Source organism: Leuciscus leuciscus (assembly GCF_965113295.1).
Source record: "Leuciscus leuciscus genome assembly, chromosome: 7".
NCBI lineage: Eukaryota > Metazoa > Chordata > Actinopteri > Cypriniformes > Leuciscidae > Leuciscus > Leuciscus leuciscus.
Window position 1 is genome coordinate 41249900 of NC_138731.1, and position 27252 is coordinate 41277151.

The following is a 27252-nucleotide window of genomic DNA, read 5'->3' on the forward strand; positions in this document are numbered from 1 at the left end:
TGTCAATGCAATTTTTATAGTTCCAATTTAGTTGCTTTTTTTTCAGTTTTAGTTCTTTAACTTAGACTTTTTCCAAGTAGTTACCAACTAATTTGTTTAATTTAAGTTTCCATCTAATATTTATATTGTATTTTATTTTAACTTAGTTAACAATGATATTTAATAGTTTTAGTTGATAACAACCCAGGTCCTGAGATCAGTTTCTAAAGAAGTAGTTTCCTGTGTTTAGGATCGTGTAAACAGACCATTCCCAAACACAGGAAACATCCGCAGACTTCTTTGAAACTGTGTTTTTACAGTGCGCAGGAATCACTTGTGCTATTGTTAATGCTGCAGTTAAAAAAGCTCCAGAGCTGCTGGACACTTCCTATTTGAGGGATTTTCAAATGACTCTTTTGGCAGATGCTGTTATTCAGACAAAGTAAATTAAGCGTTTGATCCTGAAGAGACGACAAGAGAAGTGTTGCTTAAAAAGTAGTTTCAAGATTGCTCAGAAAAGTAGGACATTGGCTACATTCATACTAGGACTGACAACCCAAAAATATGCTGACAGCGGATCGAGTTCTGTGTATGAACAGGTAAATATCTTGTCAATCTCTTTCTGGAAGTATAATAAACATCAAGACTCGATGAATTTAACCCTTTTCAGGCCAAGGACCCATTAAGACCACATAAAGAGATGGAGCTGATACATAAAAACTGGGTCTTGCATTTAAAACCTGGCTTATTCACACACTGTTAATCTTACTTCATACATTTGAATGCGGAGACAGGGTTGAGTGCCATTCAGGATTGAATTGAGAATGCATATCTTAATGACAAGGATTGATACCTGATGTTCAAATGACAATGGAGAGTGGGAAAGTTGCAAGATGTAACTTTATGGCAGAATATTGCAAACAACGACACCAGCTTGTATGTAAAACTGATTAATAAGTAATAAGTGATTTATCACAGGTCAAAAAATACCTTGTAGTTATTCACCGCCCGGTCACTGACCTGATTTTACACACTATACCACAAGATGATACATGTGATTTTAACAGCATTTAATTTATTTAGCTAATTGATTTAATGATTTGAGTCCGTAACATCATATTCCTAAAGACACATAGACTAGCTGTTTCCAAATATACTGTATGAAGCCTGTTTTATGGGTTTTCAACCCATTTGTAACGCTTTTATTAGCTCGCAAATGCATGCCATATTTGTTTGCTTGATATGATTTTATGCTATTTTTACTTGTTAGTTAGCATGTTGGCCACCAGATGTAAAATCAAATCCAAATTTTATTTTATCATCCTTATGATATATTTTCAGATATTTTACTTTCAGAGGTTTTGTAAATGTACAGTTTCGATAAGGATTGACGTAGACCATACATTTGATTAATATCATAAATTTGCCCTAAAGGCTCTTAAAATGTCAATAGAAATAGTAATAATGTACACAGTGTTGTGTGTAACTCAGTACTAAGTTACACTGTAATTTAATTAAAGTAAAGGATTGATTTGAATTTTTCTGTAATTTAATTAAAGTTACTTGTAATGTAAATTCATTACATACTGTATAGACTCACCTACAGAACAATTCTATATAAAACTATCTGTGGACTTAACATAAAAATGTACATCTGATGATAAATTTTAATGTAACCATCTCCCTTTAAATACTTTGGTCAGTTCAAGAATAATTTATGTATTGTACTATTTATTTGTAATTTAAAGAGCAGTTTCATATCCCTTGTCTATTGTTTAACCAGTTGAGGTTGATTTAGAAAGTAATTAGTTATGCAATACTTTTAGAGAGAGTAGTTTGTACAGTAATCTAATTACTAGAAGATGTAATTAGTAACTAGTACTTTTTACCTTGCCTGACACTTTTGTTTGTGTGTGTATTGTCATTTCTAAATCCATGAGGAATACATGATAAATACAAAGGGACTAACAAGTTAATTAATTAATAGAACACCAGGTGAACGGAATACATAATCAGACACTCTGGGAAACTGGGCCAAATGACTGACACAGGGAAAACAGACCCAAAACACAGCATACATGTTTCAACTGGATTCAGATAGTGGGGATAAGTATGATATTTGTAATCAGTTATTGATCATTTATATGTTTTTTAAACAACATGTCACCGAAAGGGTTGAATGACCGCTAGGTTATTAAACTATCACCATTTATGATCGTACATGATGCATTTATTAATGCAATTGTAGATAAGGGGGAACATTATTCAAAATAACTACTGATTATTATTATGACACTGGAACCAAATGGTACATTATATAACTTTTTTTATTTTTTTAAGTGACATGAACAACAAAACAAAAAAAATTCTATCATCACACCTGTCAGTATGTTGTTTTGTTTAGTTGTCTTTTCTTTCCTATGTGTTTGTTTCTTGCGCTTCAGTTCAGTTTAGCCTTGATTGTTTCCTAGTTAGTCTCCTTAGTTACTGATTATGTTCAGCTGTCGATCATTGTGTTTATGTAACTCAGCTAATAAGAACTTTGTTTTGTTCTGTTCCTTGTCATTGTCATTGCGTGCATGTGGTAAACGTGTGCATTCTCCTGTGTAATTATGTTAGTGGATTAAAGACTATTTGAGTGAATTCCTGACTTCTTCGTGTTGTATTCAACCATACGACTGTGACAGAATAACTGACCCTCAAAATGAGTAAAATTGAATGGGCCTGAGTTTATGGATATCTACAACGCTCTTAAACTTTTTTGGAGCGGAATAGATGACATTCTTGGACAGATGCTGCTGATGAGGGAGGAGGACCGTCCCTTTGCCGAGTTTGTGGACTGTACCTTACGGGTTTGCAGATCCTCCATCTCCGTGGGAGTTATGGAGGACGATGCCATCAACTCAGACTCCCCGGGACATTCAACACCTTTGGCAGCCGTCTCCCTGTTCGGTCCAGACAGGGCTTGTCATCCCAGACTGGAGAGTCCTGGACAACAGGAGAAAACCTGCCACGGACCACGAGTGTGAGCCCCCTTCCAATCACAGAGTCATAGCTAGCCAAAGGGTTTGTCCCAGAGCCATTGCCAGTTGTCACATCCATCCCTAGGCCGGAGAATATCGGCAGGTCCATCACGGAGACAGTGCTGTTTGAGCGGTCCATTTTATAGCGGAGCCAACTCCCATCCTCTTCCTCACCCTTGAACTCTCTTCTCTGGTCAAGCCAGCTATGATTCTGGATGATTCGCCTGTCCCGTTGGTGCCTCACAGCTCCTGGCACCACCATCACCGCTGACTCCTGCAAACTCCTACAAGGCTTCGCTTCGGGCTCCTTCACCTCCGGCATGGCTCTGTGAATCAGATATCTAAACCCCTATATCTCCACCTCGACCTGTCAGTCCTTCGGTTTCGCCTTGGCTCTGCGCTCCCTCAGATCCACAGTGGTCCACCATCACTCAGGATCCACCGGGCTCCCTCGTCCCTCCAGCTACACCTTTGTCTCTCGTCATCCTGGTTTCGTTGCAGACTTCCGGACCTCCGGCTGTGCCTCAGTCTTCTTCCCCTCCGGCTCCACCGGGTTCCTCCTTCCCTTTGGTTTCACCTTGGTCCTCGCTCCCTCTGGTGTTGCCCAGTTCTGCCAGGCCCCCGCCTCCACCATGATCACCTGAGTTGACAACGTTGCCTCGGCCCTCCAGGCCTATGATGTTGCCCTGGGCCATTGTCCTTGGAGTTTCGCTTGGGTCTCCACCTCGTCCTGCTCCAGCCCAGGCTCCAGGAAGACCATCAGGGCTCTACCTTGGCTCCTCCTTCCGCCAGTTCTGCCGTTGTGTTCCCCTCTTCTGGTGTAACTCCTCACCCAGGTCCTAATCTCCCCGCTCTGTTCGGGCCTTGAACTCAGGACTCTTGCGTAGGAGTCAGGCGCTCTAATAAGCAAGCTAAAGTCTGCAGCCTCAGCCTCTAGCGTCAGTCTCTTGAGATCAGGGAAGTGAGGTTTTACTCGCAAAACGACTACTAGCTAGTCTCCGTTACACTCTCCCCCCTAAACCTCAGTCCCATCCGGGTCCACAGCACCAATGTAACCCCTTACCCAGGTCCTACTCACCCCGCTCTGTGCGGGCCTCAAACCCGGGTCTCCGGCGTGGTCGTCAGTCGCTAGAGCCCCTCTTGAGATCAGGGAAGTGAGGTTTTACTCGCACAGCGACTACAAGCTGGCCTCCGTTACACTGGCTCCTCCTGTGTTCTGTCGTTCTCCAGCCTCTCCTCATCCTCCTCCCAAACCCCCTCCCTCCACTGATGGACACGTGCTTACGGCGTGAGGAGTACCACCCAATATTGCAAGCCCAACCTTATATGCTTGTCTTAATAAACCAACAACCCAACGGTCATTCAACCCAATTTATTACTGTTGTCTGTGAGATGACGTTAATAATCAGCAGTAAATCTCAATGTGATTTGATCAGTGATTAATAAATGTGACCAATATCAGGAAAAAAATCATATTGGCAACTCATTAACACTTTTAACCCTCCCCCCTCCCCAACACATCACCATCGCTCAAATCTCTGTTTGGAGAACAGACTGTGCACACCTTGACCTTGCCGGGCTGAGATCAGGTAATGTCTTATCAGTCTAATAGATAGTGTTGGAGGTGTGACTGACTGCACTGATAGAAGAAGAGCCCCTCTGACATGGGAGAATCGCCACTGAGAGCAGATCAGCACAACAGGTATGAACCAGTCTGTCTCGCTTTCTCCATTACAAAAAAAGAGACTATAACAGTTTAAATTATTTGATTGAGCAGTGTTACTGCTGGGCATTTGAAATGTTTCATGAAGTCTATTTGGAAATAGAAAAGAAACAAAATTAGATATTTTTGATGTTTCAGTAGTTGGCAGTGAGATTGACTTCTGCTTTAGTCGCCTGCATTTCACATTTGTTTTTTTCCCGAAGACAAAGATGTCAGTAGAGTTTCAGGAGAGATCCCGGCAGTGTCTTATACAGTTTGAAATCTCAAATATGAGATTTTTAATATGAATTGTTATGAATTTTTCTTATCAAATTCTTGCAAAACAAAACGATATGAGCTGCTGTTGACATTACGCTGCTTTGTAATTTAACCACTCTTAGAAAAAAGGTTCAGTGGTGTTCTATATAGAACTCTGTTCTTGAATTATTGTATAATACTTTCATGTTTAATGGGTTATTTAATTTTTTCTAGTATGCTTAATTCTTCCAATTAAATTTTTTTTTTTATTAAAACGAAATGAATTCATTAAAACTAAATCCATAAAATAACTCCTAAAATGTTCACCTGACAGAGTTCTGTATAGAACCTTTTCTTCTAAATCTGGATTTCAACAGTTGTCTCATTTTTGTATTTCTAATTATTTATGAATTTATTTTTCCATGGTGCAGTAATGTTTTTAATTTTCCTGTACTAATTCATCAGACATAATCAGTTCAGATCTCTTAATATTCAGTAATTAGCTCTGTTATATAATCAATATGAAGTGTCAGGTTAATAATAGCATAGAAGTTCTCTGTAGTTCAACACACAAAAGTAATGAAAGGGGAAAAAAAGAGTTCAGCATTACCACCTCTTCAGTTCTCCTCTGAAATGTATTACAGATAAGACTAAATGTTGTGTTTTGTCATAAGGAGACGTTATTTGATGCTGTTGAGAGGTTGAAAATAGCTAAAGTTATTCCTCTGTAAAATCACATTCCAGATCCAGCCAAACTGAAGAATGAAGAAGAATAAAAGTAAAAACACAACATCATACAATGCTGATAAAGGTAAGAACTGTAGTGCACTGCATGCATGTCTAATTTTAATTGCGCAATATCTGCAATTAAATGTACATAACAATTAAGAAAAAACGAATTCGTTTTTGATGTTTTACTCAGTGCAACTAATTTTCTATTACACACTTTTCTTACAAAACAGATGCTGATCTCAAGTGAGTATTTTGTTATTTATTGACCTAAATTGATCCATATGTAGCATCTGGACCAGATCTGGATCAGACACACACAAATTATGAATTATTTTTAATGAGTAATCCAGCAAACTCACTCTCCCAACAAAGATCTATGAAACTTCCCCCAAAAACTAACATCCCAAATGAAGCCGGTGTCCTGTTACATGGACACATAAAGACTGATAAGACTTTTTACGACCCCAAAAGGAATTTGCAGAGAGTTGTGAATCTCACTTAATTCTTGCTGAGAAGGAGAAATAAACCCTTTTAATCCTATATAGTCTATTATATTCTATATATAACCACTTCAGAAATGTATAAACATGTATCTAATTTTCCCATCTCATGATTTTCCTTTTACGTGGTTTGGCTTTACTCTTTTAAACTCTTTTGGGTTAAGTTTAGTCTAGTTATAAAATCTTGTTCATGTCAAACGTAAAGTTGTCCCGTGTCTCAAGCTCATATACTGGAGTCCCTAATCATAGATTTTGACTGCTTGCTCTTAGCAGTACTGTAAAGTAAGAAAGACATTTCCCATACCCCAGAAATGTACATTTCTTAGAAGTAATAAACAATTAAGACTGAGTGTTCATGGGACAAACAGGTTAATTGATTGTAATATTAATTTACAACATTAAGTTAATTCTATTAACTGATCCAAATATTCATAATCAATTATAACAAGTTATTATTGATTATTAATATTTCTTTAGAGCTAATTTGCTACACATTATTTATGCATGATATAACAAGAATGCTACCATTTATGAGAAACATTTCTTAATATTTTATTGATTGGATTAGTGCTTTAGATATGTGTAGTTGTTAAGTGGGTTGATAATATAAAGTGGTTCTCGATGAAAAGGGGAAGAGAAAAACTAAAATTAGAAAACTAAAAAAAATCCCAGCAACTCCAAAACTCCCATTGACAGAATAACAGTGTGTCTGAAAATACAATTTATTGTGCATTATTTACATAATTATTTGCACAGATACTTGGTATTGATTAATGAATCAATTGATTCAATTGAATTATATATATATATATATATTTTGTTTTTTACTGTGCATTTGTATTAATGCCCTCATAAAGGTTGTGCATGAAAATAAATTTTCAGGTACAAAAAAGTATCTGAATTCTTTGTGTTTGAAGGAAGGGCAGCGACGAAACAAAAGAGAAAGCTCTGACCGTTGGATTCTTTCAGCTGGTGAGTGTCTCGATATGATTCTGCGGTTCAGACTGATCTAATTCTTGACTTTTCTCACGCATATCACTGTTTGTGACCTCTGCCCAGTTCCGCTTTGCCACATGGAAGGAAGGCGTGATGATGGCGGTGGGAAGCGTGTGCTCTCTGGTCCACGGCGCCGCGTCCCCTCTCATGCTGCTGGTGTATGGCATGATGACCAACACCTTTGTGGAGTATGAGCTCGAGGTTCAAGAACTGACCGACCCCAACAAAGCCTGCATCAATAACACCATTACCTGGCTGAACGGGTCTGTGGTCGAGCGGCCGGACAACACCACCACACACTGTGGGTGAGTGAAGATGTTCAGGACACCGTTTGAGGCATACACATGATTCTGTCCTCACGACAGCCTTTCTACTAGAACCTACTAGAGGGAAATGTATTGTTCTGTGCAAGAGCCAAGGATTTAGTCCACTCTGGACATTCTACTAACTATAAGTAACTTTGCTATTACATGTTAACTAGCTCTCATTAGAGTATTAGTTGGCTGTTAAAGGTATAGGGTTTAATTTTTGGAGAGGCTATACACAGTATATACTGTGTATATACAATACATACAGGATGGTACAAACATTGTAAAATGTGTCACTTTGCATATGCATTTGTTGAATGCACAGATGTAATACATAATCAAATGATACATTATACATAATTGCATTATACAGTAATACAGTGTATTGTAAATGCTCTCTCTCTACAGTGTGGATATTGAGGCTGAGATGACCAAGTTTGCATTTTACTATGTTGGAATTGGAGCTGGAGTCCTTATCCTGAGTTACTTTCAGGTACAAGAAAACATTTTTACTGTATCTAGATGAATGCACCATCAAGATGAATGCATCTAGATGAATGCACTTCAAGGACTTTTACTACCATCTAGATGAATGCACTTCAAGGAACTGACCCAATATTAATGTCTATCTAGTATAAGAGATGCAATCAGGGTCCTAATACACATCCATTCATCTCAGTAGTGCTGCAGGTCTGCAGGAGAACCTCAAAAAGAAAGTTTGTGAATTGACAGTATTCAAGGTTATTCACTCTGGTTTCAGATCGCTCTCTGGGTTTCTGCCGCCGCCAGACAGATCCAACGCATCCGAAAAATGTACTTCAGGAAGATAATGCGCATGGAGATCGGCTGGTTCGACTGCAACTCCGTCGGGGAGCTGAACACGAGAATATCTGAGTAATATTCAAGTCTTTCTGTGCTATCTTACACTATTGTTAGCTATGTTCATGAATCTGCCATGGTGTTAAATATCAAAACCTCCAAACGTGCATCTTGAAGAGTGATCAGAGGTTTCTGTGGACGATAAACCGATTTTTAAAACAATTGTTTCATTTAGCATGTTTGTGACTTCTTCTTTCATGTAGTGACATTAACAAAATCAACAACGCTATAGCAGACCAGGTGTCCATCTTCATCGAGAGGATCTCAACATTTATATTTGGTTTCATGGTGGGATTCATTGGCGGATGGAAGCTGACGCTGGTGGTGATAGCAGTGAGTCCTCTCATTGGACTGGCTGCAGGACTCATGGCAATGGTTGGTATCACCACAGATAGTTTAATACGAAGGAGATGAACCACTTGTAGAATTCAATGTACAGTACCTTGAATGCAATGTAAGTCACTTTGGATAAATGCGTCTGCCAAATGTATGCTACCGGTCAAAAATGTGGTGCTTTTGAGAAAAGTCTCTTGAAGAAAAATACAGTAAAAATTGTTATATTGTGAAATGTTATACAATTTAAAATAACTGTTTCCTATTGTAATATATTTATAATATACATGTGATGCAAAGCTACTCATTACTCCAGTCTTCAGTGTCACATGATAAAAAAAATATTAATCATCTATTATTATTATTATTATCAATTGTTGAAATTTTTTTGGTGGAAAACCGATTTTTTTCTCAGGATTCTTTGATAAATAGAAAGTTAAAAAGAACTTTTGTAACGTAAATGTCTTTACTATGACTTTTGCTCAATTTAATGCATCCTTGCGGGATAAAAGTATTAATTTTGTTCAGTTTCCCCCAAAAATTAAGCAGCAAAAACTGTTTTAACAATGATAATAATAATAAGAAAAGTTTCTTGAGCAGCATATTGGTGAGTATAAGCATTAAAACACCTTAATTATTCCAAACTTTTGACTGGTTTTGTAAATGTCGAAAAACAAATGGGAGAAATCTCATGGCAATCGTCATTCAAAAGAGTTTTTTTGTGTTTTTGTCAGCTGTATAGTTTTGATCTTCCCATCAGATTTTTTTCTAATCTGAGAGTGTTGTAAAATAATCAAAGTGTTTTATCGATGTGAAGGCTGTGGCGAGGCTGACGGGTCGTGAATTGAAGGCCTATGCTAAAGCCGGAGCGGTGGCCGATGAAGTCCTTTCCTCCATCAGAACGGTGGCTGCCTTTGGAGGAGAGCACAAAGAGGCAGAGAGGTACAGCATGCCCTCTCTCTGTCAGTGTAACCCTCACTTCTGGATACTCAAAGTGAAACAGTATATACAATCAGAAAGCATTGCACTTTCATCTATCTGAAATTATGTGTATTATGCTTGAAATTAAGGGGTTGAAATAGTAAAAGGGATGGTGATTCTGTCATCAATTACTCACCCTCCAAAACCCGTAAGACTTTCATTCATCTTCAGAACACAAATGAAGATCTTTTTAATGAAATCTGAGACATTTCTGTCCCTCCATTGACAGCTACACAACTACCACTTCGACGCTTCAAAAAGTTCATAAAACGAATCCATGAATTGAGCAGTTTAGTCCAAATTTTATCAAGAGAATCGATCGCTTTATATGTTGAACAGATTTCATTTAGGCTTTTATTCACATATAAACATTGATCAGCGAACATAAATATTAAATTTATTACATTTGATTTGGTGTGTGTGTCTTGTATCTATATTGGACCACGAGTCCGGAATAAAGTTGAATTGAATTGAATTGAAATAAACAGAAGCTCAACCGGACCTGCTTAACACACGAGAATGAACCTCATTGGTTCTTACAGAAGCTCAAACGTGCTGCGTAACAAGAGAAGGAACCTCATTGGTTCTTACAGAAGCTCAAACGTGCTGCGTAACAAGAGAACGAACCTCATTGGTTCTTACAGAAGCTCAAACGTGCTGCGTAACAAGATAACTATTTTACATAATGCATCTGCTTACATGATATCGCTTGTTTCTGCTTTTTTTCACTTGTGTTTTGATCCGGAGATTCAGTACTCTTTCAGAAGATGTGTAATAGGAACTGAAAACACGGAAAGTTGGAAAATTCCATCAAGGAGTTAACATGAACTAATAATGTGTTAATGTTAATAACTAACGAGACCTTAGTATAAAGTGTTACCAGTTAATTTCTTTCAACTTGTGCAAAAAAAGAAAGAAAAAGCATTTAATATCATAGCTCATCAATCTAAGATTTATTATTGTTTAGTCAATTTGCATACAATTGATTATGAATGATAAAGTCTTGACACTTTTCTGGGTGTTTTTTCCACAGGTATGACAAGAACCTCATCGAGGCCCAGGTGTGGGGTATCAAGAAGGGAGCGATCATCGGTGTGTTTCAGGGCTACCTCTGGTGCATCATATTCCTATGCTACGCTCTGGCTTTTTGGTACGGCTCAAAACTGGTCATTGAAACCAAGGAGCTCACACCCGGAGGCCTCGTTCAGGTATGACTTACAAGTGTGAACACATAAGGAGAAATTCTGAAGAAACTTTACAACTTAAATTTTGGTCTTTACCTCAGACAAGGCTATTATATGACTTCAGAAGAGTTGGAATATAGTGCACAAGTCATATGGACTACTATTTTTGTCTTATGTGGAGCTTATGAAACGAGGTCATTGTGACTGTCGTATCAAAAGTAAACATTTTGTGTTGCATAGAAAACATTAAAGTTTTGGAATGACATAGGTGTTATGTTTGGCAAGGCAGACAAAGATGATGGAGAAGCAGGGAGAGGTGGATCTTAATATTAGCCGATTAAACTATTAATAAACAAAACAATGAAGATAATCCATAAGATATGATAAACGTTAACAGCTTTGGTTTACACTCAAAGACAATACAGGCCAATGAACTGAACAAAACTCAGGGCTTAAATATGCACAAGATAATGCACAACTCAACTAGAAACAGGTGATGAACATAATTGGTATCCATAGAAACATTCCCAAATGAGGGGAAAAAAGGAAACAGGAACAGAACACATAAGGTAATAACTTTTACGTTTACGTTTACATAACAACAGTGTACTAAAAACGGAAACGTTTTTAATTTTTTGCGTAAAGATGACAACGTTGTCAAAATGATCCCCGTTCACACGGATCCGCGAAAATGACTAGAAACGCTGTATTCTGCTGCCAGGCCAGTAGATGGCGATGTCACTTTGTAAAGAAACACTACACGCCCTAATAGACTGAACATGTTATGTGCATGATGTCACCATTTTCCCAAATTTGTGTTTTTGTAGTTTAGACAGGGACAATATTGGTATCGTTTTCAAAAGTTTGCATTTTCAGGCCCTCAAAATGCAGCTGTCGTGTAAATGAACGGCCTAAAACGTTTTTAGTTGAAACGTTGAGTGTAAACGGCCCCTAAAAGTCTGTAAAACAGAATGAAAACCTTACAATGGGCTAAATAAATTATGGCAATTTTTATTTCGTTTCTTTATTGCATTGTTGAAATTATATGATATTTTATAGTATATTATATTTATTCTTTTGGTTACACTTTATTTTAAGATGTCTGTGTTACAGTGTAATTATGCATTTAAGTACTATATAATAAGAATTAACTACTGTACAGAGTTAGGGTTAGGGGTTGGTTTAGGGTTAGTTATTACGCAACTATGCATAATTTACTGTTATTACTACAGTAATTTAACGTGTAACAAGGACACTAATAAAAAAATAAGGCAACACTTTATTCTACAATTTCATTTTATTTTTTGACCAGTCATTTTATAGAACATTGATTATTGTTCTGACATTTTTCCAGTTTATTTAGGCAAGGTAAGTTTATTCATATGGTAATTCAAAATACTTTACATAAAAGTGATTTAAAATAATCATAAATAAAGGTAAAAATAATAAAATAAAAATGTATAAAAAGAAATTAAAGAAAAGAAAAGAATGATAGAGAATGTTTTTATTCTCCACAGGTCTTCTTTGGTGTTCTTATGGGTGCCATGAATCTGGGCCAGGCCTCTCCTTGTCTTGAGGCGTTTGCCTCTGGTCGGGCCGCAGCCAAGATTATATTTGACACTATTGACAGGGTGAGAATAACACACACTCACAGTTCTTCTCACAAAAATCAATGAATTTAATTCTTTCAGCTTCAGGGAAAGATTAATCACTGTCACATCCTGTTCCCGTACAGGAACCAGAAATCGATTGCTTCTCAGAAGAAGGTCATACGTTAGACAAAGTTAAAGGTGACATTGAATTCCATAGCGTTCACTTCAACTATCCCTCCCGTCCTGAAGTCAAAGTGGGTTATGTCTTTAGCATTTATTCTACCATAATATTTGCATTAAACAGTTAAATTATATCCAGTATTGACTGACCTTGTCTTGTGTTCAGATATTGTATAATTTGAATGTTGTGGTCAAATCTGGCGAGACTACTGCATTTGTTGGACCCAGTGGATCAGGAAAGAGCACAACGATCCAACTCATCCAGAGGTTCTACGATCCAAAAGAAGGAATGGTACAGTAGTTCAAATCAGTGTTATTTTGGTATTATTTTTATATTATTATTAGCTTTTGTTTTTATATTTTCGGTTTTCATTTTAATTTTAGTTTGAGTTTTAGTCAGTTTATGTGATTTTTGTCAGTTGTTGTATTATTATTATTATTATTATTATTATTATTTCAGTTTTAGTAATTTTTCATCTAATATTTATATTTTATTTCAATTACTGTAATTTTTTAATAGTTTTAGTTTTACTTAACCATAAAAACACTAGTTCAGACTCCTTAAAGAATTTTGCAGCTCATCAATTATTTCCAATGAATAAATAAAATGAATAATGCAAAAAGAAATATCTCATTTCATCTTAGTTTTTAAAAGAACTAAGATGAAATGCCAGTTTAATGCAGTAAATCTAAAATCTAGTGTTGAAAATTTGGTTTTGTGTCAGCATTTATTGTTGTCATTTTTAGGTGACCCTGGATGGTCATGACATCAGAAGTCTGAATATCCAGTGGTTGCGCTCCCTTATTGGAATAGTGGAACAAGAGCCTGTTCTGTTTGCCACTACGATCACTGAGAACATCCGATATGGCCGACGTGGAGTCACCATGGAAGAGATTATAGAAGCCGCCAAACAGGCCAATGCTTACAACTTCATCATGGATCTTCCTCAGGTGCCAATTACTGTACAAGATCTGTACATGCATTACCTTACTGATAAAATACACAAAGTAACAGAGGAAGTGCATGATGACAATAAATGGCAATTTATTGTTTTTTTTCCTAGAGTTTTAAACCTAAAAAAAAAAAAAAACAATTCTCAATTAAAATATATTTTTTATATATTAGCTTTGCATAAACAAACTAAATAAGTTTTATGACACTGTCGTTTTGTGCAGAAATTTGACACACTGGTCGGCGAGGGTGGTGGACAAATGAGTGGAGGACAGAAACAGAGAATTGCCATTGCTCGAGCGCTGGTCAGGAATCCCAGAATCCTCCTGTTAGACATGGCCACGTCAGCGCTGGATAATGAGAGTGAGGCTACCGTACAGGAGGCCTTGGATAAGGTGAGTTTTATAACATCCTTAAACTGAGACCAAATTTAACAACTTCTACAGTTTTCAAGCTACATCCACCAAACTCATCCTGCCCTGACTTGCTAATGTATATCTCCTCTAACTGAGTGGATGAATGGATTTCCTGTAGCTGACAATCATAAGCAAAACCACTATTTAGAACACATTAAGAAGCCCCAGCAACTCCCTAGCAACGACCCAGCAAATCACTTGGAACTCCTTAAGTGCCCAGCAACACCCTAGCACCACTTAGAACACCTTAACAAACACCCAGCAACTCCCTAGCAACCACCCAGCAAATCACTTAGAACACTGTAAGCGCCCAGCAACACCCTAGCAACCAATTAGATCACCTTAAGCACTAAGCAACACCCTGTCAACCACTCAGTACACTTTAACAAGCACCCAGCAACACCCTAGCAACCACTTAGAACACCTCAAGAACCCAGCAACCAATTAGAACACCTAAAGCACTAAGCAACACCCTAGCAACCACCCAGAACAACATAGCAACCACACCTTTATATATTTCCATGTATTTGTTGTTGCACACACTCATTCAGTGACATTTTTTTAGGCTCGACAGGGAAGAACGACTATCAGCATCTCACACCGTCTGTCCACAATCCGCAACTCCGATGTGATCGTGGGCTTTGAGCATGGACGCGCTGTAGAGAGAGGCACGCACAGCCAGTTACTGGACAGAAAGGGAGTGTACTTCACCCTAGTCACACTCCAGAGTCAAGGAAAGGATGCAAACACTGATAAACCAGAGAGTGAGTACAGGGAGTTTTGGGAGTCTTATCCAGGAATTCAGATTGCTTGCATACTCAAAGCAATTGCTTGCCAAAAAATGCAACAATTCACATCATTGCAAACCTGCATGTTAGTATTTTTCTGTGATACACGAAAGGAGACATTTTGCAACATTTAATCAATGAATTTCATGCATCATATCCTTCCGTGTATTTTTATGCAAATTTTGGGATAATGCTTAAAAAAACCGCTGGAAAAGGCAAAATGCGCATAAAAACGTATGAATTTAAGAAGACATGGTCATGTGCAGAAACTATGATGGAAGTGCATTTACAGAATAAATTCCTCTGTGCAACAAAGCACTGTGATTTTGCCTCAACAGATCATGTGATTGGATAACCAGCAGACCAATCTCATTGCACAGCATCTCAAATGTCCTGTGCTAAACTTTGCCCGTCATCAAAGTAATTTGATATAATGACCTACCAGAAGTGTCTCACATGATTATGTTCCCAAACATCAGGCCTCCGAATGCATGATACATGACAGCGTTTGTTATTGTGTTTTGTCTATTATGTAGGGCGAAAAATTAATAAATCACAGGCTTCCCCGGTTGCAGCAACTTTAATTGTTATTATTGATACTTTGTGCCAGATTCCCAGTAAGGGATGATTTTGTTCTTTTGAAAATGTTTATGTGATATTCTATTTAAATTCACAACTTTGTATGTACAGTATATTATTACAGTACATTATTCTAAAGAAATGCAATAGGTAATATAGCATATTGGTGTGTTGTCCTTTTTGGGAATTGTAAAGGAAAATATCTGCATGAAGATACTAGGTTTTGAATGATATGAGGGTGAATGACAGTATTTAAATTTATGAATGATCTGTTTCTTTAAACACTAACACAACATTGAATCACACAGTTGCTGAGATCACCAGTCCAGAGGAGGATGGACTTGAGAGAGTAAGAAGCTTCAGCAGAGGAAGCTATCAGAGCAGCTTAAGGTATGTGAACGCCTCATGTTTAATATTATCTTGAGGAGAGTGTCCAAAATGTTCTCTTTTTCTTAATTAAAATGCCTTTCCTACAGGCGGTCTTTGAGACAGCGATCTCATTCTCAGATGTCAAACAAAATTCCGGATGCCATTTCTGGAAAGTTAGAATTCCACTCAGACCTTTTCGAAATGGAGGAAACTCAAGCAGACAACAAGGTCTGGAACTGAATATAGTTGAATATAGTATCGCCCATGTAATAACACCCTGTCTTTTTATATTTATTTAAAAGTTCTCTGTCTTGCAGAAAGGCAAAGGTGATGCTGAAGAGGTCATTGAACCGGCTCCTGTGGCACGAATCCTGAAGTATAACCGTCCTGAGTGGCCGTATATGCTGATGGGATCTTTAGGCGCTGCCATCAATGGATCGGTCAACCCCATCTACGCTCTTTTATTCAGTGAAATCCTTGGGGTGAGTGCTGAAAATTCAGCTTATATATAATACATTACAAAGTATTCAAATAGAAAACTATTGTTTTAAATGTAAATTTTTCACGATATTACTGTATTGCTGTTCAAATAAATGCAGCCTTGGTTAGCATAAGAGACTTTAAAAAACATTAAAAAAAATCGTTCCGATCCCAAACTTTTGAATGGTAGAGTACATTTGAAAAAAGGATCCAAGCTATTTCTAGAAACCTAGGGCCTCATTTATAAACGTTGCGTACGCACAAAAGAAGGGGTACGCCGCTCTCTACGCAATAATTGGTATTTATAAAAAGCAAACTTGACGGGAAAATGTGCGGTCCTTCACGCAAACTCTGACCCAGGCGTACGCACAAAAACGGGTGAAATGAGAAACACGCGAAAGTGTGTGAAACTGTAGACCGTTGTGTAAAAGAAATGGCAATACTGCCTCTCATAAATAACACGAAGACTTCACAAAGCAAGTCTTACAATGAACAGCCTTCACGAACACCCGTTTGATCGATCTGCAGTGTAAAACAAACAAAATCAAACGAAGATTACAACAGAAATGCAAATTAACACATATTTGCAAAAAGAAATATGTTCTGCAATAATATTGGCATGTTATGCAATTCATCCTCATAACACATCTGTAGCTTGTCAGATGCAATCAAATGGATGGTAATAAAATGCCATGATGCCATCACAATGGGTAATGACGCACAATGGCTGATCTTGCGCTCTTAGAAGATGTGGCAAATGGAAGGATTCGGAGTGAACGCATCTTCAGACAGCAAGAAGTAATGCCCACACTGTGCCCTCATAACAACATTTTACTCCTCTTTTCCACCTCGCCAACGATAATTTCTACTTCACATTGAGTGAAGTTACGTTTCTTGGTTTTCCTCTCTGTGTTTGCCATGATTTCGCAATCGATGAATATTAACTCGGACTATTTATGGGCAACTATGGGCGTGACATGAAGCCACAAAAGCTGCGCTACATTTAGAATTGATTGTGATTTATTAAGGGAAAACTGCGTAGGATGTGCGTGCGCACGGTTTTATAAATCCGAATATTTCTGTGCGTACGCACGTCCTATGTTTCATCCGTACGCCACTTCTGACGCAAATCCTACGCAAAGTTTTATAAATGAGGCCCCTGGTGATGAGCTCTTTTGATTTGACCTGGTAAGCAATAACTTAGGAACCACTGAGAACGACATCCTAGGTCTAATGACATCTAAAGCCTAACATCCTAGCAAAACATTTTTTACAATAGTTTTCCACAAGTAAAGACAACTCACTTTACCTACAGAACATTTTAATAAATTGTACAGATTTAAAATTTGACTTGTAGCATTTTTTTCAATGGTTAAATATTTTCTCTTTTTCGCAAGATTAATAAAAAGAGAAAAACATAAGCAAGGTTGATTCCACCGAAAACACTGCTTCCTAAAATGCTTAACATTCTTTTGACGAAGAACTGACTTTTCAAACATTGCTTTTTTACGTTTTTATCTTTCTTTAGTGTGTAATGTTGCTGTTTGAGCTTGAAAAAGGCCTGCAAAGTTGCAAAGCACAAAGTCACTCCAAAAGTTATTCTCTGTATCAGTAGCGCGCACTGTTTCTGAACTCCCTGAAACGCCTCCTTTCTAGTCTTCAGTTTTCTTCTGGGTCATAGATGTCACAATATTCCTCGTATAAATAAATAATTAATAAATAGAAGTGTATTACGTTTAAAGATGCTAGTGGTGCAGATATATTACACATCCTTAAATCTTTAAGAAGTATAATCTTTTATTAAACACAGGAATGTTTAACAGCATCATTGATGCTTTTTCAGACGTTCTCCATCCAAGACCTGGATGAACAGAGGAGGCAGATAAATGGGATTTGTATTTTGTTTGTCATCATAGGCATCCTGAGCTTCTTTTCACAGTTCTTACAGGTATTTCCACATTTCTTTAGTGAAGTTTGCATATGTACATTTTATCCTATCCCATGAGTAATCTGTATCGTGATATTACAGCGGATCGCTGATACTGTGATATGCTATTGCAGGGCTACTCATTTGCTAAATCAGGAGAGCTGTTGACCCGTCGGCTGAGGAAGGTCGGCTTTCAGGCAATGTTAAAGCAAGAGGTTGGCTGGTTCGACAACCCCTTTAACAGTCCTGGTGCTCTGACTACCAGACTAGCCACTGATGCATCCATGGTGCAGGGGGTGAGTGCCAAAAGTTACCCAAAAATACTTTTTTTTGCTAAACTGGTATGCTGTAAAGCTGGTAAAAGCCCCTGATCTATATAAATGACTGGATTGGTCATTGCGTTCTAGACGCTGGAAGCCACTGGAAGCCACAAGTGCATCATGACTTACAACCAAAACACTGAACTAAAATCACCCGATTTGCAGCGTATCAGTCGCACATGAATAGTTAAGATATATATATATACTGTATGTACATTAATTGATACTTCGAACGTTATCTGTAATTTGTTATCTCTTTTCGGGGCAGGATAAGCGATATATAGAAATCGTTAAGATGAGTGTGTCTACTGCACACTGCCGACTCTTTATGCACGCATTCATGCAGGACATATTAAGCATGAACATATATCTGGGATTATTAGCAGAAATTGATTAGAATACACATTAAATATTACAATACATACAATCCCCGATTATGAAATTGCACTATATTATGTTTAAAAGGTTTACCACCATGCATTATCTTGCTTGGAGCGACAGTATAAATACTTGGAAATAAAGCTTCATGTCTTTAAATCCATACGCAGTCAGCATAATTTCTCTGAATAAGTTGTGAGGCCTGTGTATTATTTCCTGATGTCTTTTTGTTGACCAACATCCACTTCAGACTCGTGGAGATCTTGGAAAACTTTAAAAAGCCACAGGTCAGCTCAAATGCCTTACAAAGCATAAATCTGTATTCATAATTCATTGCAATATAAATATGATTTGTGAGTCCTTCAGCTGATCTGATATTTGCTACTGTAACAAAGATGAATGTAACTTTTAATAAGCAGGGGAAATTCCCGACTTTAAACCAATAGGCATTCAAATGTTTAGGACGTTTGCATAGTAAGAATGTAAGGAATGTTTTCTCATTAATTCCTATTAAATCAATAGAATGTGAAGGGATACTTGGGAATGCCAATATGGCGGCACAGTGGCTTCACTTTTTATGACTTCATGAGCAATCCAGTCATTTATATAGATTTATATAATAAATTTTTCATGCTCCTTTTCAACACCAACATTACATTCTAAAGAAATTTGGGGAAAAAAGGCATAATATGACGCTTTAAAATGCGAAGCAGGTGTTTCTTAAAGGTGCATCGGTGAACTTTATATGGTACACTAAAACAAACATTTCTAGTAGAACTTAGGGGGATAAATGACACGATAAATATGTATGATATGCACTTTTAAGATTATATGGTTAATTGCGTGTTTGGTGTTTAATCAATGTTCTCTTCACCAAAGGCTACAGGCTCACAGATGGGCATGATTGTGAACTCACTGACCAACATCGGCGCTTCCTTCATCATTGCGTATTACTTCAGCTGGAAACTGAGTCTAGTGGTCACATGCTTCCTCCCTCTCATTGGCCTCTCCGGAGTCTTTCAGTCTAAAATGTTGACAGGATTTGCTAATGAGGACAAAAATGCATTGGAGGCTGCTGGACAGGTAAAAGTCATGTTAAATAAGGTCTGATGTACTCATGCATGTACAGACCCTTTCCAAAAAATGAGAATATCATGGAAAAGTTAATTTATTTCCATAATTCCATTCAAAACGTTAAACTTCCATGGATTATAGATTCAGGGCCCACAACTTAAACGATTTCAAGTATTTAGTTGTTTATTTGTACATAATTTGGGCTTCCAGCTCATAAAACCCACGAAAACAGGATTTCAAAAAATTAGAATATTACATGAAATCACACAGTAATCACACAGTAATACCATGGTCATTGAACCAGGTTTTGGTTATTTTGGCAGTGTGGGCAGGTGCAAATCCTGCTGGAAAATGAAGGAAGCATGAAGTGCTCTGGAAATGTCCTGGTAGACGGCTGCGTTGACTCTGGATTTAATAAAGCACAGTGGACCAAAGTCCTCTTTTCTGATGAGAGCAAATTTTGCATCTCATTCGAAAACCAAGGTCCCAGAGTCTGGAGGAAGAATGGAGAGGCACACAATCCAAGATGCTTGAAGTCCAGTGTGAAGTTTCCACAGTCTGTGTTGGTTTGGGGAGCCATGTCATCGGCTGGTGTTGGTCCACTGTGCTGTCCACTCAACGCAGCCGTCTACCAGGACATTTCCAGAGCACTTCATGCTTCCTTCAGCAGACAAGCTTTATAGAGATGCTGACTTCATTTTCCAGCAGGATTTGCACCTGCCCACACTGCCAAAATAACCAAAACCTGGTTCAATGACCATGGTATCACTCTGTAATTACTGTGTGATTTCATGTAATATAAAAAAAATTAGAAATCCTGTTTTCGTGGGTTTTATGAGCTGGAAGCCCAAATTATGTACAAATAAACAACTAAATACTTGACATCGTTTAAGTTGTGGGCCCTGAATCTATGGAAGTTTAACGTTTTGAATGGAATTATGGAAATAAATAAACTTTTCCATGATATTCAAATTTTTTGGAAAAGGTATTTGCTGCCACAGTGAGAGCATGATTTGAATATGCAACCAGTCTAGTCAGATTATAAATGAATTACTGGTTCTTTTTAATGAATCCTTGCAACAATCAGCCTCAAAGTCATAAGTTATTGGTTAGTAACAATCTCATGACTCAGTAAACCAGTCTGAGTTGTTCTTGGCTTACTTCTACAAGTCATTCATTTCATCGTATTCAAATTCAAAATAAAGTAAGAAATCTTACTGTGTTATGTGTGTTCGTATGCATATAAATTGTACTCTGCGTTTATACAGGTGTCCGGTGAAGCTTTGAGCAACATCAGGACCATCGCCGGCTTGGCCAAAGAGAAACACTTTGTGTCTCAATATGAAGAGCAACTAGAAACGCCGTATAAAGGGGCCAAGAAAAAAGCTCATGTTTACGGGATCTGTTTCGCATTCTCCCAGTGTGTCATTTTCATGGCCTTCGCTGCCTCTTTTAGATACGGCGGCTATCTGGTCAGTAATGAAGGGCTTCCATACATGATGGTGTTCAGGTTAGTGCTTAGTGCTGTCATTCATCTGTAACTTTTATACATTGCATTGTAGGATGGTGCTTTAAAGCAGATATGGAATTGGAAATGAATGCATTTGTGGTGTAATGCTAAAAAATAATAATGATTCTTATGCCTGGTATTTTTTTATATAAACAAATATTGTGGTTCAAGTAACATGCATATGGAAATAAACATCTGTATTACTGCATATATAAAAAAATTAACATCAGTGAGGATTATTCACGGAAGGGAATTACTTAGTAGATCAAGCCTTTGGTGTTATTAAAATATGCTGTGTGTGTGTGTGTGTGTTTGTTCCTCAGAGTCATTTCAGCTCTCGTGACCAGCGCGACTGCCCTCGGCAGAGCTTCATCTTTTACACCAGACTACGCCAAGGCTAAGATTGCTGCTGCCCAAATTTTCAAACTGTTGGATAGGGTTCCCAAAATTAACATCAGCAAAACAGAAGGACAAAGTTGGGTAAGAGAGTATGTGTTTTCCCCCATCTGCTATAGCTTCTACCATTTTCCTTATTCAACCATTTGCCTTCTAAAGACATCGAAACCCAACTTTTCAAGGTTTGGCTAGTTAGTATGGCCTATGTATCCCCTGCTAGTAGAACTACACCCTTCAGTGGGCAAATAGCATTTTTCTCCATTGGCAGCCATTCACAATTAGCCAATATTTCAAATCACACTGACTAGTTGTCTGATTGAAATGTGGGTTGATCCACTAACCACTTACTGTTTGCATGGTCTACGTCTAGTGAGGTATGATTTAGATTTTTAAGTTTCCCCCATTACTAAGGGTGCTCCGATCAGGATTTTTAGAGCCGATCACTGATCGTCGATGACAGGAAGCAGTATTTGCCGATATCGATCACCGATATCAATCTATTTGTAGCCTTCTTTTTATCATGTAGAATTATTTATAGTTTTTTTTGAAGAGGGAGGGGTCATTTTTTAAACATTTTTCATAAAAATTATAATTATCTCTCCTAAAGGTGTTTGATCATGCAGTGCATTAATGTTTTTACAATAGGAAATTTTGTTTCGCAATAGCTTACACACAACACAGGCCTGATTTCAAACGTTGAATTGAATTCACAAAAAAAGTAAACAGTCAATAAAAAATAAGAACAAATAAACAATTTACAAACAGCAGAACAAATAAATAAAATTCTAGAATAAAGAGACAAATTAAATAAACAGTGCTTTGGGTTTTTGCAGGTAGGTCTAACAGTATTGAGGTAAGAAATATTAAAGAAATTGAATAAGGAATCAAATGTAAAATAATACTGTATAATTTTCACTGAATAAATTAAATACAGATTAATCCTTACATTTAAAGTTATAAAAGTTATTAATTCAAGTGCAGTGAGTGTCATTAATGTTAATCAAACAATAAAAGGCGAAGAAAATCAGAGACTGCAGCAGGATTATTAGGCTGCTGTCTCTTTAAGAATAAATGCATGAATCCAATATACTGTCTCTCTCACACACACACACACACACACACACACACACACACACACACACACACACACACACACACACACACACACACACACACACACACACACACATTATTACCTATTTCAGTGATATCTGTCAATTTATGAATTTTATTCCCCAAAATAATTGCTTACAGACACCGTAAAAAATTGTAGTTTGTGGAGTGTGGTTTTTAGTGCATGTCTATTCACTTTGAGATCATCTACAGTACATTCTAGTGTAAAAGTTGCCAGTATTTGCTTTTAGCAGATATACTTTAAAATGTTCAGTCTTTATAGGACAGGACAACAAAAATAATATTGATGACTCCTCTTTTGTTGCCTTATAAAATGTATTGTCGTCTTCCATCCCGATACAGGATGACTTTAAGGGCAGAGTGGAATTCAAAGGGTGCAGGTTCACGTATCCCAGCAGGCCAGACACCCAGGTTTTGAGGGGGCTGGAGGTGTCAGTACATCCAGGACAGACTCTCGCTTTTGTGGGCAGCAGCGGCTGCGGCAAGAGCACCAGCGTTCAACTGCTGCAGCGATTCTACGACCCGGATGGAGGACAAGTGGTATGAAACCACATCTACTGCTTATTTCATGTATTTCCTCTGAAATGGCTTAAAGGGGTGGTTGATTATGATTTCACTTTTTTAACTTTAGTCATTGTGTAATGTTGCTGTTTGATCATAAACAACATCTGCAAAGTTAAAACGCTCAAAGTTCAAAGCAAAGGGAGATATTTGCTTGTAAAGAAATTCATTTTTAAGGACTACAACAAACGGCTGGTAGAGACTACACGACATTTCTCCCGGGTTAGTGACATCACCAACCCAAGAATTTACATAAACCCCGCCCCCAGAATACGATTTATAGATTATCAAGACAGAATATGCTAATCAATGACTAGAAGATAACTAAACATAAGCTACATAAATTCTTCAACTAACCATTCAGAAACGTCCTGTTGAATTCTACAAGTTGTCACTTCATCATTGTCTGAATCCGGTTTGAACATTAAAGGCGAAAAGTTTTTGAAATTTTCAGTGCATGTCTGTGTGAGTTCAAGCTGTTGTAGCTCCGCCCCCTGTGCCGGGAGCAGCAGCTCATTTGCATTTAAAGGAACAGACACAAAATGGTGCGTTTTTGCTCACCCTCAAACATTTACAATTTTAACATGCTATATAAAAATATCTGTGGGGTATTTTGAGCTAAAACTTCACATACACACTCTGGGGACATCAAAGACTTATTTTACATCTTGTGAAAAGGGGATTATACCACCCCTTTAATTTATTGCTAAAATTATTGCCAGATTCAGAAGTAAGCAGTAAAACAGAAGACATCTATTTTAAAATAACCATGGCATTAACTAAAGGAACTGCTGCTACTATTAAAACATCTCTTAAAAATGTCATACTCAAAGCGAGGAAGTATTGTAAAATGATTTCCCTTCCTGACAAATGTAAAAATGTTTCCCAAATCAAACCATGACTTGCTCTTATTGCCCTAGTTGATCGATGGACGTCCATCTGAGAGCATCAGCGTTCCCTTCCTGAGGTCTCAGATTGGGATTGTCTCCCAGGAGCCAGTGCTGTTCGACTGCAGTATCGCAGAGAATATCCAGTATGGCGATAATTCTCGCACCGTGAGCATGCAGGAGATTATAGAGGCTGCTAAGAAGGCTTATCTGCACGATTTCGTGATGACACTTCCTGATGTAAGTTATGCATTCCTTTTCATCATGACTGACAATTTAAATCTACACATATCAAGTTTAATTTGGCTCAACATCGACATGAAATGTTCTTCGCCCATTTTATGTCTGTAATCTAATGCATTTACAAGTAAAACAGAGTATGCAACAATAAAAAAATATAGGGTCAGTTAGCCATACTTTACTAACCAGTGGTCATGCACTATTGATACAAATAGGAAATTGATTGGGCAATTACATTTTGATGAATGATTATGAAATTTGGAATAACAAGCAAGCACTGATGAATTCTGCACAATAAGACCAAGAACATGCATTAAGATTGTTTTAACCCTATAAAGCATACTATTTTCTTAGGCCTCCAAATACCAACATGATCTAAACTTTGCTGAAAAAAAGCCTGTTGGACACAATCTACTACATGTCGTCTGATTGATGGTTCATACTTTTAAGCAAATAAAAGGCATTTTAGTCTAATTCTAAAAACATCCACCTTCTTGGTCGTGGTTCAATCTTTAATAATCGTTGCTGTTTAATCTTAATGATTTTTATAAAGTAAACATAACTTTTATATTGTTAATAATATTTCAATTTAACATTTAGGATTACTTGATTTTTTTTTTTTTACATAAATCGTGTTAAAATGTGAGTATCACATATGATCATCAGGCTTTTGAGGAAAGTTTATTTGTTCATCTCTCAATCATCTTTGTATTGCATTGCATTATGTTTTGCCCCCACAATAAAAACTACAGAGCTTTGATCATAAAACTAAGCATTTAAATATCATCTTACTAAGACATGTTTTAATCGGGTGAAATAGAGTGAAATTTATTTGCATTTTATGTATAGTAAGTAGTCTGTTACACTGTCATAAAAATCTCATTGATTTATATTACAAGCTATCAGATTTCATCTTACTTTTTTTCCATATAAATATCAGTTACTGCACCAATTTGCATATTTTTGCTCAGTTCGGGCCCCTAATAAAATAGAGGTGCTTTTTCCTCCAAGTATGAGCTTCATATTCTCACTATATGATCCATAAAAGCCTGATGTATCAAATTTTAAATTTGACACAAAACACATTGATTTTTCTGCCAATTATTTCACATCTCTGGCATTACAGTGTTAAGTATGGCTGAACTGTAGAAATTATTGCTTGTGTTTTTCAGAAATATGAAACTCAGGTCGGTGCTCAAGGTTCTCAGCTGTCCCGCGGACAGAAACAGCGGATAGCGATCGCACGAGCCATCGTCAGAAACCCTAAAATTCTTCTGCTGGACGAAGCCACCTCTGCACTCGATACTGAGAGCGAGCAGGTAAAACAATATCAATGTGGGAATGCAAACTGTGTCTTTTTTTACACACTTTCACTATATTGTCAGTATTTTTGAATACCGTTTAATGCACAAAACGCATTTTGAATCTTCAGACTGTTCAGGCAGCGCTGGATGAAGCTCGGCTGGGACGCACGTGTATCGTCATAGCCCACAGGCTTTCCACCATTCAGACCGCTGACATCATTGCTGTGATGTCACAGGGTGTGGTCATTGAGAAAGGGACCCACGAGGAGCTCATGGCCAAGAAAGCAGCTTACTACAAACTTGTCACGACAGGGGCCCCTCTTAGCTAAAAATTATATTATGTTTGGACAAGACTTATAGTCCTGCCTCAAACTCACGCCATTACTTGAGCCAGTGTTGGCTTGTCTGACCCAGTCGGGACGCTCAAACAGATTGCAATTGTTGAGGTGTTTATTGATATGTATTTATTGAGAAGTGTGTTTTTATTATGTCATGACAATATCCTTGAACTTCACTTTGTTTAAATTATACTTATTTCATGTGCGGTTAGTCAACCTGGATGAGTCAACCTCTGCATTGTAGTATTAAAATGTTTGACATGCAAACAATTGATTTGTGCTAAAAGGTTGTCAAGTTTCTGCCTATTCTAGACATTGCTATATCAGTCATGTACTAAGTAGCTGAAGATATGGTGTCCTTGAACTATAGTTGAAGTGGACTGATAACATGTTCTTAATCACTGATATGTTAATGCTTAGTCATTGTTATCTGTTGTCATGTGTGATCTATTTGTAATTTTTTTTGGTGTCTGTCTATCTGTCACTCTGCAGATGCTTTGTCCTATGATTTGTACATAGGTAATGTATTAAAAAGACCTTTATGAAACTGAATGTGAGTCTATGTGAATGCAACATTCAGAACTATTCATTTAGGCTTCTTTGAGTAGTATTTAGACAGTTCAGGTAACTTCAATGAGGAGCAAATACCTTTAAGTAAATTGTGCTCATTTAGTTTAGCAACAATAGCATGGTATTATTTGTTTATTGCTTGTTTAATGTCTAGACAATAGAAATTGTATGGTCACAAAGCTGTCATAAAGATTTTTAATGACGATAAAAGTATTTTGTAAACTAAAATACTACTCTAAAACCTACCTAAAATTACTTTAAAATGGCCCAACGACTGGTTTAAGAAGTTTTCCCTTCATCTGTGTAACTGAGTAAATCACTAGGAGGCTAAAATGTAGATAATACATTTTAGATAAGAGTTTAGGATAGCGAAAAGACCAGA

The 27252-nt window shown here is 37.3% G+C and overlaps 1 protein-coding gene across 6 annotated transcripts; it reads left to right on the plus strand.

The window, feature by feature from the left end:
* Positions 1–264: 264 nt before the first annotated feature.
* On the plus strand, positions 265–26540 carry abcb11a (ATP-binding cassette, sub-family B (MDR/TAP), member 11a). Of its 6 annotated transcripts, none has more exons than XM_082174607.1 (30): positions 265–578; positions 1920–2089; positions 4556–4704; positions 5707–5773; positions 5925–5937; positions 7112–7166; positions 7254–7495; positions 7907–7991; positions 8259–8392; positions 8581–8752; positions 9528–9652; positions 10725–10899; positions 12393–12506; positions 12611–12721; positions 12814–12939; positions 13395–13598; positions 13824–13994; positions 14581–14779; positions 15691–15772; positions 15859–15979; positions 16069–16233; positions 18075–18179; positions 18293–18454; positions 19736–19939; positions 21199–21440; positions 21764–21920; positions 23313–23510; positions 24452–24658; positions 25831–25977; positions 26091–26540. In XM_082174607.1, exons 4-30 carry the CDS (start codon positions 5725–5727, stop codon positions 26289–26291), a joined length of 3966 nt encoding a protein of 1321 aa, XP_082030733.1. In that variant the 5' UTR covers positions 265–578; positions 1920–2089; positions 4556–4704; positions 5707–5724; the 3' UTR covers positions 26292–26540. The 6 variants fall into 6 exon arrangements, with proteins under 6 accessions (XP_082030733.1, XP_082030737.1, XP_082030735.1 ...); XM_082174611.1 differs by having other exon boundaries at positions 4607–4704; XM_082174609.1 differs by having other exon boundaries at positions 1967–2089.
* Positions 26541–27252: the final 712 nt, after the last annotated feature.

Coding starts and splice junctions, on each gene's coding strand:
- abcb11a (XM_082174607.1), top strand. CDS start 5,725: ATGAAGAAGAATAAAAGTAAAAACACAACATCATACAATGCTGATAAA. Junction 19,940..21,198: donor CATTGGAGGCTGCTGGACAG/GTAAAAGTCATG, acceptor GCGTTTATACAG/GTGTCCGGTGAAGCTTTGAG. Junction 23,511..24,451: donor ACCCGGATGGAGGACAAGTG/GTATGAAACCAC, acceptor TTATTGCCCTAG/TTGATCGATGGACGTCCATC.